Consider the following 15,152-nt stretch of genomic DNA (forward strand, 5'->3'; position numbering starts at 1 on the left):
AATACCTGCTGGTAAAGGGTTAAAAGTCCTCCCTATGTGATCCAAAATGATCTGCGACTGAGGCACTTTACTTTAATGACAGCAGAGTAGTAAGAGATGAGTCAGCTTCTGAAGAGAAGAGTCAAGCTTTCTCCAGGCTGCCAGTGAACTCCGCCTCCTTCTTTTGACTGACAGCTCAGTGTCTCATTAAATCTCACACTGAGTAGACAGGAAATCCTCTCCCTGTCCACTTCCTGACCTCTCCAGAATGCTCTACCTCTCACTGCATGGTGTATATAACAATGAGCAGTGAAGTGGCAGAGAAACTGTAGATTTTCTTGCCATTTCACCTACAGTGATGGGCGGGGCCACACAGCGGTGGGTGTGGCCACGTCAGAAAAAGGCGGGGAACATTGAGGGAATGATTTTACTGGCAAATTTAATCTGGGATGCTGGTGCTGCACTTTTCACCAAAGACACATATGAGTAAAGTTCCCTTTATGAAAAGTTCCCTTTAACAAGAACAATCAGCTCCCTCTACTGGTGGCTCCAGGTAGGCAGGATGTTATAGAATGCCCGGGGGGAGATTTATCAGAAGTGTCTGAGAGCAGAACTGTTCTAGTTGGCCATGGAAACCAATCAGAGTTCAGCTTTCATTTTCAGCTGGTTATCAAACTAAAGCTGAGCTCTGATTAGTTTCTATGGGTAACTAAAACAGTTTAACCTCAAACACCTGTGGTAAATCTCCCCCCATTCCTCCCTGTGTCTATGTCAAAGACATATCATTGAAATAAAATAAAGTAAAATATAATATAATGCAATAAAATAACGATGGTGCTATGTATTGGGATTTACCCCACCTTTTGATAGGGTAAAAAACAAACAAAGAGGGGGTGGAGTTATGCAAATTGTACTAATGGAGGGGGTGATGAGATGTGACTATTGTTATGCTGTGTACATGGCACATCTCTGCCGCTCCCTGGAATCTCTGGCAGCACTTTCACTCTTATCATCTGCGGCGTTAATGATTAACCCTTGTGGTGAGGGGTGACCAGGGTGTACAGGTTACTCTGTTTACCTACTCATTACACTACTCCGGATCTCTCTCGCCTCTGGCTAGGACTTTTTGTTGAGAATCGCAGCTACAAATTATAATACAGCTGCAACGCTTTTTCTTGAAATGCACTTTATCCTTCAAGTGCATTGAGGGCGGAGCCAGAGTTTGCATTTCACTGAGCAAGGCTTTAACTATACCCATTGACATTTTCAGCTTTAGTCTGCGCCATGGCTGTCTGGTCTGTCTGTCTGCCAAAGCTGGCAAACCAAGCTCCGCCCCCAGTGCACTGAATATATCAGTCAGGAGTCCAAGGTGTTAAAGGTAATCTTCCATTTGTTTTCATGCATTGTGAACCAAACAGACCTTGAGAATGCTTTAGCTACACTGGTGCAGAAATATATCTTGTTTAATCCCTGAACTGAGTGGTTTTGCTGACAATAACATTCAGGACCTTGGGAAAGCTGGATTGCACTTAGTCTGCCGTTGATAAACACATTACACAGTAGTCATGTGTCGCTCACAAACGAGTCGGCTCTGCGCGAACGACGGGAGCCAGCTCCCCTCAGTGAGCCCCACCACACCCCTTTTAACCCGATACAAGTGGTGTGGAGTGGGAGTACAGGCTGGACTGCAGCTCTCTATTATACATGTAATAGGGAGCCTTTCAGGAGCCGGAAGAGCCGTCTCTTCTTAGTGAGCGGAGCCTAATGAACCAGCTCATTAAGAAGAGCTGGATTTCCCATCACAGAGTTTTCTAAACAGTCCAGGCAGAACTAATCAACCTGAGCTGGATGACTCATACACAGCAGCTGGGGGATGGTGCAGTGATTGAATACTTCTGCCTGTCAGGCACAACACAGTGATTACATCATCCTCTTGAGCAGTGCATAGCTAATGTGAGGGGAGAAGCGCTGAGCCAGCCACAGGAGCGACAGAGCCTCATTATCATAATGTTATCATTGTTTTCTCAGCAAAACCACTCATCTCAGGCAATAAACAAGATATGTTTCTGCATCAGTGTAGCTACAGCATTCTCAAGTTATGTTTCTTCATAAAAAACAATGTTAGATTTTCTTTAAGGTCACTGAGGATTTCAGCATCCGATTCATATTAGAAAGTTTCAGAACTTCCCATCATGCAGAGATGAAACTTTCTACACCCTTGAATGTGCTGATGATTCCTCTCCTGTTCCTCTATCTACAGAGATCTATTAACCGAAGATTTCACTGTGACCCTGTATAACGACGATGGGACCCCAGTTACCACCAAACCGAAGGATCTGGTATGTAATCATAGAGGAAAAACAATTTGGGCGCCGCTCAGGAATCCGACACATTTTCTTCACCTCTGTAGAACATCAACTCAAAGTTCCTTCATTCCAGAACTTGAACACAACAATGGCAACAGGATAAGGTAGAGGTCCGATCTGTCCAGATCCAAGGTCCATGGTTGGATCATGTCTGGTCAAGGATTCTCACAGCCCAGTTCAGTAGCATTGGGTTGGAGATGTTATTAGCCGTAGTATTAGGCAGGTTCTGTTCGGGATCTAGTCTGCACACTCTGCTCTAATCTAGAACTTTCCCGTCCCAATGAGTTTTATATAAACTTCACCTGGGGGTGTGGAGAGTCCAGGATCCAACCAGGAACCATGTGACAGGATTGGTTAGACAATCGTTAAACATGACACATCATTGGTCAATGTAAACTTCCCCTTCTCAGGCTGATATGGTGACACGCCATTACCCTCTACAGCCAGCAGGTGGCATAATACTAAAGGTTTAATACACACATCCTTAAAGGAAACCTACCATTTGATTTGATGCAGTATGAAGCAAACATACCGTGAGTTTGCTGTAGTTACACTGATGCAGAAACATATCTTGGTTAATCTCTGTGCTGAGTGGTTTTGCTGTTAAAACAATTATACCATTCAGATCCTTGGGAAAGCTGGGACAGGCTGGCTTACACATTACACAAGCTTCAATTCACAAATGGCTGCTATGTAAAGCATGACTAGTCAAGCACTAATCAACCTGAGCTGAATGACTCCTACACATCAGCTGGGGGATGGTGCAGCAATTGATTATTCTGTCTGGCAGGAAGAGAAGTGCAGGAGATGATGATGCAATCAGAGAGAAACTCTCCTGCTATGAGAAGCGGGAAAGCAAGCTCTGGAGCAGCCATAGAGGACACAGAGCTTCATTATCATAATGTTATATCTGTTTTAGCAGCAAAATGACTCAGCACAGGGATTAACCAATATATGACCCTGCATCAGTGTAGGTAGAGCGTTCTCAAGGTATGTTTGCTTCATAATGCATCAAATCAAATGGTAGGTTTCCTTTAAAGGCAATGGATAAGTTATTAAAATCCACTTCATTTAGAAACCACTTAGAGTGTAGGATCCGGTTGTTCATACTTCACCTACATCTTTGGGATATTCAATATGTAAAAGGTTTGTAAAGGACCCGTCCAGCGGGCCATTACACATGAAATAGTTATGTTGCTAGGGTGCTGCAGGACCTAATCACAGTACTGTATGTCTGTGCCTACAATAGTGCTCTGCTTGTCAGAGATGTTTGGCTCAACTGATCAAGCCCTTTGTCCTTGTACAAGTCCCAACTCTTTAGGACTGATCACAAACCCACAGAGGCCTCAATTGTAATTGTTCTCCTTAGGCACCAGGTTTTCGGCACAACTGCTACATGTGCACCACCTGTAGCTACACCCTAAATCTCCTCCCTTGCCTGGGTTAATCTCTTCATGAATCTCTTGCAGGACCATTGCTGCTACCAGGGCCATGTGAGGGGAGATGAAGGCTCGTCGCTCAGTATATGTGCATGTAATGGGCTCAGGTAAGTGACAACAGCCCAGTGATAGCAGCCTCCACCATCCAGGCTTCATTTAGGCACGTTACCTCCCGGGGGTAATTAGTGATAATTATGTATAATTACTGCTAATATCCGTGTCCTCAGCGCTTGTTTTCTGTTCCTGGTTGGAGTTTTGGAAGAGGCGACTTCTGTGTATCAGGACACTTTCATGTGCCATCATATTATTGTGTAACCCACGGAGACAGGCTGCCAAAAACGTGTGCCAGGGCCACCACCACTGACAATAACCGATGTATAGTGGTATTACTGGGACAGTATTATGGGGGCCTGCTGCATGTTACATGGCACTATATGGGGGAATTATGGAAGATGCATTTGTATTATTATATGGTGACTACATGCCAGTATTATTTTTAAGTGCATATTGTTTGGATCTAGCACTATGTAATATATAATAGTGCAGTCTATGGTGCATGGCCATATTATAGGGAGACCGTTCTAAACTTTTTTGTTTGTGCGCCACAAACTTACATCCCACTGAAATATAACTTTTGAAATATAGCTTCCTGCCTCACCGTGCCCCCAAATTAATAAATGCCCCACCATATCTGTATTGTCTATATACTGCACTATGGCACTATGTGGTAGCAATATGTGGTGAAAATATGGCGGTATTTGTGATATAGTAACCACTCTATGGAACTATTTTATTATTATTATATGGCAGCATTATATTCACTTTTAAAGGAAGTATTGATTTTGCACTGCTCATTATTTGGCACTATATGGTATTATATTATGATATGAGTATATGGCAGTATTATGTGAGTAATATTTGTATACAAAACATTGTTTGACGCTATATTGTAATATTTTATGGTGATCATACGGGTGTATTTTGTGCGATATAGTCAGTGATATATGGCCGTATTAAGTGTGATGTAGTCAAAACTATATGGTGATATTATGTTGGATATAGTCAGCACTATATGGTGGTATTATGTGGGATATAGTCAGCACTATATGGAGGTATTTAGTGGGATATAGTCAGCACTATATGGAGGTATTTAGTGGGATATAGTCAGCACTATATGCCGGTATTTCGTGGGATATAGTCAGCACTATATGGAGGTATTTCGTGGGATACAGTTGGCACTATATGGAGGTATTATGTGGGATATAGTCAGCACTATATGGTGGTATTTAGTGGGATATAGTCAGCACTATATGGCGGTATTTCGTGGGATATAGTCAGCACTATATGGAGCTATTTAGTGGGATATAGTTGGCACTATATTGCGGTATTATGTGGGATATAGTCAGCACTATATGGTGATATTATGTTGGATATAGTCAGCACTATATGGTGTTATTTAGTGGGATATATTCAGCACTATATGGTGTTATTATGTGGGATATAGTCAGCACTATATTGCGGTATTATGTGGGACATAGTCAGCACTATATGCCGGTATTTCGTGGGATATAGTCAGCACTATATGGCGGTATTATGTGAAGCCTTTGTATATGTAAGTCTCTATTCTTTTTGGCAGTGGTCTCATCCACACGCGGAACCGCAGATTCTTGATTGAGCCAATGAACAAGACAGATGAGGGAGATCACGCCTTGTATGAGAAGCCCGATACTCCAATGACCTGCGGGGTGACCAACACCACCTGGACCGAGGGAAGAACCTCCAAAACCTCCCGATCGGGAAATTCCGAGGTAAAAGACGATGGGATCCGGCAGTCTTGTGCTTGTAGTACTGTAGTCTCTGTGTATGTGAATGGGATAGTCACAGAAATATACATACTATAACACCTGAGGGCTCAGGCCTATGTGCTGCAGGTCACCAACTCACATTGTAAAGTTTATATCATAGTATCATAGTTTATACGGTTGAAAAAGGACACTTGTCCATCAAGTTCAACCTAGAAAGGAAAGGGATTGGATGACGAAGGGATTTAGGGGAAACAATTCTATATAACATAACAATCAATGTTATTTAGGTGTAAAAAGGCATCTAGACCCTTCTTGAAGCTCTCTGCTGTCCCTGCTGTGACCATCGCCTGAGGCAGGCTATTCCACACATCGACAGTTCTCATAGTAAAAAAGCCCTGTCACCCCTAGTGATTAAACCTTGTTTTCTCCAGACGGAGACAGTGCCCCCTCGTCTTTTGATTTGATTTAATCTGGAGCAACTTACCACCATATTTTTTGTATGGGCCATTCATATATTTATGTAAATTAATCATGTCCCCTCGTAGTCGTCTCTTTTCCAGACTAAATAAATCTAGTTGTTTTAGTCTTTCCTCATGTGACATGAAGATTGTAATGCTCCATTGCAACCATGTTTTGGACAAATTTGAGTGTTGCTGAAATCACACCTCCTCTGTAGCTCCATCCATGAACCAATAATGCTGTGACGGTGGTAATTTTCTTATATTTGTTATCCATGGCCTTCTCCATTCTAAAATCCACTTTTAAAATTATGCTAATGACTCTGAAGAGCTCCTCTGGGTGTTACCTGAGCCCCTCCCTGCAACAGTTTCACGTGCTGTTACACTGTGCACTGTCCACTGTGTGAGACTACAGCAGGCAGAGGGAGGGGACAGTGCTTTGAAGCTGCAGCATGAAGGGACTCCAGTACAGTATTGCCTCCAGGAGCGTTAGCAAATATGCCTTCAGGCTCATTAGCATAATTGTAAGAGTTGATTTTAGAAGGAAGAAGGCCATGGATAGCAAATATAAGAAGATTTCAGACTCCGCTTCGGAGGAGTAGCACCACCCTATGATATATTCTCATCCATTATGATCCACACCTGCTTTTGGCTATGAAAACTGCATCCGAAAAACTGAACGTGTGAACAGACTCCATAATTTGTGCTTAGGCACAAGGCAGGAATGACCCTTGCCAGCCCACTGCACCGCCAGCCCCGCCCCTCTGAACCCCCCTCCTTTTGTCATTTGCTAGGAATTATTCCTATTTCAGGGCTCGGATCCCATATTTTTTGGGTGCAAAAAACACCAGTATTTATAAATTCCCCATTATGTGTCCTGCGGGAATAAAAGCAAAATGTTTTTTCAAAAAGTTAACACTGTGACATTTGACATTAAGGGGTTTATAATAATCCCATTGGCTTGTAAGGGAGTGATATAACTATGTATACCGTGTGCTCCCCCTTGTGGCCAGCTTGAATATTATAAAAATAGTAATAATAATACACAGCATTATCTAATAGTAACTTTTTACATTCTATTATTATACAGAACAGATGCTTTCATGCTGTAAATACCCACAATCTTTTTGTTTGGTTTCCTCTTGCATTACACTTTTTTTTAAAGTTTTTTTGTTTTTAATTTATTCTAGAAAAAGCAATTTCTAGATTCTCAGAAGTATATCGAGCTATACATGGTGGCAGATAGAAGCATGGTAAGTATGGGAAGCAGTGATGTGGCCACTATATAATGAGATTCAGGGCCAGATTAAGGTTGGTGGGGGCCCTGGGGCACGCGCCCCATTTGCACCCTCCTATAATCCGGCCCTGATGAGCTTATACAGCAATGAGATTACCCCTTTATTTTGCTTTTCTTTTTCTGATCTGGGTCCTGATCCTGTGAAAGGAACTTGTCTTTAATTTTAGTGGTTCTGTCTTGTGTTATATCTAAAAAATGGCCACTAGATGGCGCTCAGTGACATAAAATTCAAAGCAAAACTTCCAAAAAGTTGAATACATGTAATTTTCTTTTTTTTTTATTATTTTAGTTTCTAAAATATAACCAAAGCGCAGAAGCGGTTAAACAGAGGATGTTTGAGATGATTAATTACGTGAATGAGGTGAGGATCATCTGATGATATAAAGTCATTATCGTAGACATGCTGCACATGCATGGGTTTGCATTAGAATTCGCTGATGAGGCTGCGGGTGCATAACGCTGATCATGTTACAGAAATGTGTTGTTTATCCAGAGAATATTAAAAAAAAAAAACAAAAAACACCAATTTATGTGCTTCCCAGCAGCTCCCCTCATATTGTGCCTCCCAAAATCTCCCCCTCATATTGTGCCTCCCAGAAGCTCACCCTCATATTGTGCTTCCCAGAAGCTCCCCCTCATATTGTGCCTCCCAAAATCTCCCCCTCATATTGTGCCTCCCAGAAGCTCCCCCTCATATTGTGCCTCCCAGAATCTCCCCCTCATATTGTGCCCCCCAAAAGCACCCCCTCATATTGTGCCTCACAGAAGTTCCCCCTCATATTGTGCCTCCCAGAAGCTCCCCTCATATTGTGCCTCTCAGAAGCTCTCCTCATATTGTACTCCCCAGCAGCTCCCCCTCCTATTGTGCCTCACAGAAGTTCCCCCTTATATTGTGCCTCTCAGAAGCTCCCCTCATATTGTACTCCCCAGCAGCTCCCCCTCATATTGTGCCTCACAGAAGTTCCCCCTTATATTGTGCCTCTCAGAAGCTCCCCCTCTTATTGTGCCTCTCAGAAGCTCCCCTCATATTGTGCCTCTCAGAAGCTCTCCCACATATTGTACTCCCCCAGCAGCTCCCCCTCATACTGTACTCCCCCAGCAGCTCCCCTGCATATTGTGCCTCCCAGAAGCTCCCTCACCTATTGTGCCTCCCTGAAGCTCCCCCTCGTATAGTGTCTACCAGAAGCTCCCCCTCATATTGTGCCTCCCAGAAGCTCCCCCTCATATTATGCCTCCCAGAAGCTCCCCCTCATATTATGTCTCCCAGAAGCTCCCCCTCATATTGTGCCTCCCAGAAGCTCCCCCTCATATTGTGCCTCTCAGAAGCTCCACCTCATATTGTGCCTCTCAGAAGCTCCCCTCATATTATGCCTCTCAGAAGCTCCCCTCATATTGTGCCTCTCAGAAGCTCCCCCTCATATTATGCCTCTCAGAAGCTCCCCTCATATTGTGCCTCTCAGAAGCTCCCCCTCATATTGTGCCTCTCAGAAGCTCCCCTCGTATAGTGCCTCTCAGAAGCTCCCCCTCATATTATGCCTCTCAGAAGCTCCCCTCATATTATGCCTCTCAGAAGCTCCCCTCATATTGTGCCTCTCAGAAGCTCCCCCTCATATTATGCCTCTCAGAAGCTCCCCCTCATATTATGCCTCTCAGAAGCTCCCCCTCATATTATGCCTCACAGAAGTTCCCCCTCATATTGTGCCTCTCAGAAGCTCCCCCTCATATTGTGCCTCCCAGAAGCTCCCCCTCATATTATGCCTCTCAGAAGCTCCCCTCATATTGTGCCTCTCAGAAGCTCCCCTCATATTGTGCCTCCCAGAAGCTCCCCTCATATTGTGCCTCTCAGAAGCTCCCCCTCATATTGTGCCTCTCAGAAGCTCCCCCTTATATTGTGCCTCTCAGAAGCTCCCCCTCTTATTGTGCCTCTCAGAAGCTCCCCCTCATATTGTGCCTCCCAGAAGCTCCCCCTCATATTATGCCTCCCAGAAGCTCCCCCTCATATTATGCCTCCCAGAAGCTCCCCCTCATATTATGTCTCCCAGAAGCTCCCCCTCATATTGTGCCTCTCAGAAGCTCCACCTCATATTGTGCCTCCCAGAAGCTCCCCCTCATATTGTGCCTCCCAGAAGCTCCCCCTCATATTATGCCTCCCAGAAGCTCCCCCTCATATTATGTCTCCCAGAAGCTCCCCCTCATATTGTGCCTCTCAGAAGCTCCACCTCATATTGTGCCTCTCAGAAGCTCCCCCTCATATTATGCCTCTCAGAAGCTCCCCCTCATATTGTGCCTCTCAGAAGCTCCCCCTCATATTGTGCCTCCCAGAAGCTCCCCCTCATATTATGCCTCTCAGAAGCTCCCCTCATATTGTGCCTCTCAGAAGCTCCCCTCATATTGTGCCTCCCAGAAGCTCCCCCTCATATTGTGCCTCTCAGAAGCTCCCCCTCATATTGTGCCTGTCAGAAGCTCCTCCTTATATTGTGCCTCTCAGAAGCTCCCCCTCATATTGTGCCTCTCAGAAGCTCCCCCTCATATTGTGCCTCTCAGAAGCTCCCCCTCATATTGTGCCTCTCAGAAGCTCTCCCTCATATTATGCCTCTCAGAAGCTCCCCCTCATATTATGCCTCACAGAAGTTCCCCCTCATATTGTGCCTCTCAGAAGCTCCCCCTCATATTGTGCCTCTCAGAAGCTCCCCATCATATTATGCCTCTCAGAAGCTCCCCTCATATTGTGCCTCTCAGAAGCTCCCCTCATATTGTGCCTCCCAGAAGCTCCCCTCATATTGTGCCTCTCAGAAGCTCCCCCTCATATTGTGCCTCTCAGAAGCTCCCCCTTATATTGTGCCTCTCAGAAGCTCCCCCTCTTATTGTGCCTCTCAGAAGCTCCCCCTCATATTGTGCCTCCCAGAAGCTCCCCCTCATATTATGCCTCCCAGAAGCTCCCCCTCATATTATGTCTCCCAGAAGCTCCCCCTCATATTGTGCCTCTAAGAAGCTCCACCTCATATTGTGCCTCCCAGAAGCTCCCCCTCATATTGTGCCTCCCAGAAGCTCCCCCTCATATTATGCCTCCCAGAAGCTCCCCCTCATATTATGTCTCCCAGAAGCTCCCCCTCATATTGTGCCTCTCAGAAGCTCCACCTCATATTGTGCCTCTCAGAAGCTCCCCTCATATTGTGCTTCCTATAAGCTCCCCCTTATATTGTGCCTCTCAGAAGCTCCCCTCATATTGTACCTCTCAGAAGCTCCCCTCATATTGTGCCTCTCAGAAGCTCCCCTCATATTGTGCCTCTCAGAAGCTCCCCCTTATATTGTGTCTCCCAGAAGCTCCCCCTCATATTGTGTCTCCCAGAAGCTCCCCCTCATATTGTGCCTCTCAGAAGCTGAAAGATGAGATTCTTATCTTTAATATGACACAAGACGCATGTTTCTAGTGCTATAGAACAGGAGATTGGAGCTTCTGAGATTTCACTCCCCTACATCCACTAAACTTGACTCATCTCTTGTGAAAATGAGGGGAGAAGAGTCCTATTTTTCTGACTGCGGGGGACATCCCATACCCTGCCTGACGGTTCTAGTACTTTAGTTGGGTAACTTGAATGCACAGAGTAAGACGATCAGTTCAGGGTCCGACATAAATATATTGTCCACATAACTAGAATTCATGTCTTATTCAAGGTTTACAAAGCCCTGAAGACCTTTGTGGCGCTAACTGGTATCGAAATCTGGGAGAAGAAAGACTTGTTCCAGGTGTCCTCCTCGGCCAACGTGAACCTCGATCTCTTCTCTACCTGGAGGACACAGAACCTTTTGCCAAGGAAGGCTCATGACAATGCCCAGTTCATCACGTAAGACATACCCCTCAGTTGACATTTATGGTCTTCATTGCTTTTTTTTTTTGGGGGGGGGGGGGGGGGGCTCCAAAGTTATTCGACCTGCCATGGCTTCCAGGGTTACGTCTGGAGCTCACTAACAACTGTTTTTCTCACAGGAACATAGACTTTGATGGCAACACCGTTGGGTTGGCATTTGTGGCCACCATGTGCAGTAAATCCCACTCCTCTGGGGTTATTCAGGTAAGCTGTGTATTATTATCTCATTGAGACAATGGGGCAGATTTACTTACCCGGTCCATTCGCGATCCAGCGGCGCGTTCTCTACGGAGGATTCGGGTCTTCTGGCGATAGTTCCCCTGATACCCACCAGGTGTCGATGCTGCGCTGCAGTTCGTCGGAGTGCACAGAAGTTCACCATCCTACCCTGGGTGCAGGTAAGCGCAGGTCAAGCGACACTTTTTTTTCTTTTAAAATGCAGCGGTTTTTCAGAATCCGTTGGGTTTTCTTATGGCCACGCCCCCCGATTTCCGATGCGTGCATGCCGGCGCCAATGCGCCACAATCCGATCGTGTGCGCCAAAATCCCGGGGCAATTCAGGGAAAATCGTCGCAAATCGGAAATATTCGCATAACCCGTCGGAAAAACATGATTCGGGCCCTTAGTAAATGACCCCCAATCTCTCAGAAAGTTCAGAAAACCTGTAGTGACAGGTGACAGAGTAAAGACCCTTCACCAGAGACGAGGGAATGAGTATTATGAGTGTTCTTAGTTAGTAATGTTCCCATCCTGCTAAGCCTCTAGGAGTCATAAACTCCCTTACCTTTCAATGATGAGATGACTCTGCTTTTCAGTCCTAGTCTACACAGCAAAGCCGACTTTAACTAGAATGGAAATTGCAATGTTTCAAGATTCTTTTGACAATAATAAAGTATCTGTTACTAATTGGCAACATTTTGTGAATGACCTGCCTATCAATTATTTGGATGTGGTCCTCCTTTCCTCAGGATCACAGCAAGGAGTCCATTCCTGTTGGTGCAACCATCGCTCATGAGATGGGACACAACCTGGGGATGAGTCATGATAACAGTTTGTGTAGCTGCTCCGCGGATTCCTGCATCATGTCTCCGACTCTGAGGTGAGGACATTAGCTGCTAGCAAAATCCAGATCCATCTTTGGTATAAAGGGAACCTGTCAGCAGCTATGACCAAACAGACTTCAGGCAGCGTTAGGTATTGCCTCTCGAGAAATGTGTAATCAAACCTTTCTGTTTATTGTTAGTAGCTACAGGATTGCGAAAATGCATTTATATTCAAGGATTGTAGCCGACCCTAACACTGCTGTGCTCTGTGACCTCTGAATATAGCTGCTCCACATCCTTCCCTGCTGCTTAGAGGCTGCTGTAGTAATAAACCAGAAGCCTTTATAGCTGTAAATAAAAGAGCAGAGGGGAATGGATTTGGGGCAGCTGATGGCAAGGAGCTAAGAGGAAAGCAGTGTGAGGAAACATTTCCAGTGCAATTGGGAGTACTTACACTGCTGTGTTCTTAGCTCTTCGCACTACGCTTCTGTACAGACTCTCAAACTTGCTGGTTGAATACTACAGCAGCCATTTAGAGCTGATTTGTCTATTCTGGTGAGAAGCTCAATGCAGAGCACTCAGGGCACAGCAGTGTAAGGACAAGCCCTCAGTGCACATGGAACAGCTACAGTCCTGGAAAATAAATCCACACTGCGTACCTAAGACTCTCTACAGTTTTTCATGGTCAAATACAGTTATAATAAGATTTTCAATTCCAGTCTCTTGGAACATATGGAATCAGGATCTTACAAACATCCGGATACGTCTTGTTTTTATGGAATACCTGACTTATTTTATCTTTTGTTTTCCAGCTACAAACCCCCCTTTTTGTTCAGTTCGTGCAGTCTCAGCAACTTTCAGGAGTTTATCTATGACAAAATGCCGCAGTGCATGAGGGACGAGCCCTTGAAGCAATATGTCATGTCCCCGGCCGTGTGCGGAAATAAATTCACCGAGCTGGGAGAACAGTGCGACTGCGGCACCGTGCAGGTGTGTGTCCCCATGACAACTCTTCTTGTTCTTGTACTCATACATTTTTCTATTGGTCAGTATTTGGTAGACACATATACAGGGGAGGGGGATTAAGACTGCCTTGGGCCCTGAGGTCTATGAAAATTCTGGGTCTTGACACTTTTTGAGAATCGAGAGTTGGTGGTGCCTTTTGTTGGTTTTCAGTGCTGGACGTTTAAGGACCTTTGGAGGTGCTTCAAAGGCGCTAGAAGGGTTTGTGTAGGGTTCATATATGTATGAGGAGTTCTGGACTGGAAGTCCCTATCCTTATAATTTCTAAGGGCAGTATCAAACTTGGTAGGTGTTTTGGGTAGCCATGAGCACGCAAGGACCCCTAAGCCCCTGCCAGCTATCTAAAAGACCCAGATTATAATCCATTACTATTGGTATACGTATGATGTGCCATGAGAATAATAATAATAATGAGGATGAGCTGCTTTGATTCCGCTGCAGTGCCTCCGCAGGGCAGTTTAGGTACTGCATCCTATCTGTGTTAGAATGAAAATCCATCATATTAAACCAGGGACATTACTCACAGATCCAGGTACTGTGACTGTGGTAATCGCCTTATATTTGTTATCCATGGATTCCTTCCTTCTAAAATCAACTGTTAAGTCAGAAAGGCTCTGGGGGGGTGTTACCAGAGCCCCTCCGTGCTGCAGATTCACAGTGTGCAAGAAGCACTTCCTCCCTGCCACAGTGGGGGTCATTTACTAAGGGCCCGATTCGCGTTTTCCCGACGTGTTACCCGAATATTTCCGATTTGCGCCGATTTTCCCTGAATTGCCCCGGGTTTTTAGCGCACGCGATCGGATTGTGGCGCATCGGCGCCGGCATGCACGCGACGGAAATCGGGGGGGGCGTGGCCGAGCAAAAACCCAACAGATTCGGACGCGCTTACCTTCACTTGGTCCGGCTTGGTGAACTTGAGTGCGTTCAGATGCTCTTCAGCGCAGCAGCGCCACCTGGTGGACGGCGGAGGATCTACCTTGATGAATCCCGGGCGGACCCGAATCCACCGCAGGGAACGCGCCGCTGGATCGCGAATGGACCGGGTAAGTAAATCTGCCCCAGTGTGCTGAAACTTCCTCTGCTGTAGTGAGATTACAATGGGCAGAGGGAGGGGGGAGGTACTGAGGGGAAGATAGTGTAACAGCTAGTGAATCTACAGCACAGAGGGTCTCTGGTAACACCCCCAGAAGCCCTTCTGGCTCATTACCATAATTTAAAAAGTGGATTTTAGAAGACAGGAGGCTATGGATAACAAATATAAGAAGATTACCACAGACACAGTGCTGGATCTATGAGTAATGTCCCTGGTTTATTATACTGGTTTGTGATGTTAGATTTCCTTTAAAGGTCAAAAAGTTGAGTGACCTCCACAGTTTTTCTCATCGTTTAGAAATGCAAATATTATTTCTTCCTCAAGGTTTTCTTAATGTCTTGCAGGAATGCACCAATCCCTGCTGCGATGCTGCCACCTGTAGGTTCAAGGCTGAAGTGCAGTGTGCAGATGGGGAGTGCTGTGATAAGTGCAAGGTGAGTGAAGCCTCACACATATCAATACAGTCAGATTTCACATAAGGCAAATGCCAATTTTTTGGGTTGATGGTATCTTCTCTCTGTAGATTAAGAAAGTGGGGTCCGTGTGTAGACCCGCAAAAGATGACTGTGACCTGCCCGATATGTGTGATGGAAAGTCTCCACTATGTCCCAAAGATCGCTATATATTCAATGGACACCCGTGCAACGACGGCCAAGGGGTCTGTTTCAATGGAAAGTGCCCCATGCTTGAAAGCCAGTGCACTCAACTGTGGGGAGCAAGTAAGTGTACCCCCAAACTTGAACTAGATTTATATATAAGGAACCTGAAGATTCTTTTCTG

The 15,152-nt window shown here is 45.3% G+C and overlaps 1 protein-coding gene across 1 annotated transcript in view; it reads left to right on the forward strand.

Annotated features, from left to right (window-relative positions):
- LOC140128050 (zinc metalloproteinase-disintegrin-like protein H3) overlaps positions 1–15,152 on the forward strand; it is a 39,060-nt gene that overhangs the window by 13,893 nt on the left and 10,015 nt on the right. The window contains exons 4-14 of the mRNA XM_072149412.1: positions 2,240–2,318; positions 3,815–3,891; positions 5,421–5,592; positions 7,238–7,300; positions 7,634–7,705; positions 11,020–11,189; positions 11,333–11,417; positions 12,182–12,312; positions 13,069–13,246; positions 14,717–14,806; positions 14,896–15,091. Of these exons, the coding sequence (XP_072005513.1) occupies positions 2,240–2,318; positions 3,815–3,891; positions 5,421–5,592; positions 7,238–7,300; positions 7,634–7,705; positions 11,020–11,189; positions 11,333–11,417; positions 12,182–12,312; positions 13,069–13,246; positions 14,717–14,806; positions 14,896–15,091 (1,313 nt within the window). The remainder of the gene's footprint in view (positions 1–2,239; positions 2,319–3,814; positions 3,892–5,420; positions 5,593–7,237; positions 7,301–7,633; positions 7,706–11,019; positions 11,190–11,332; positions 11,418–12,181; positions 12,313–13,068; positions 13,247–14,716; positions 14,807–14,895; positions 15,092–15,152) is intronic.

Source organism: Engystomops pustulosus, chromosome 4, assembly GCF_040894005.1.
Source record: "Engystomops pustulosus chromosome 4, aEngPut4.maternal, whole genome shotgun sequence".
NCBI lineage: Eukaryota > Metazoa > Chordata > Amphibia > Anura > Leptodactylidae > Engystomops > Engystomops pustulosus.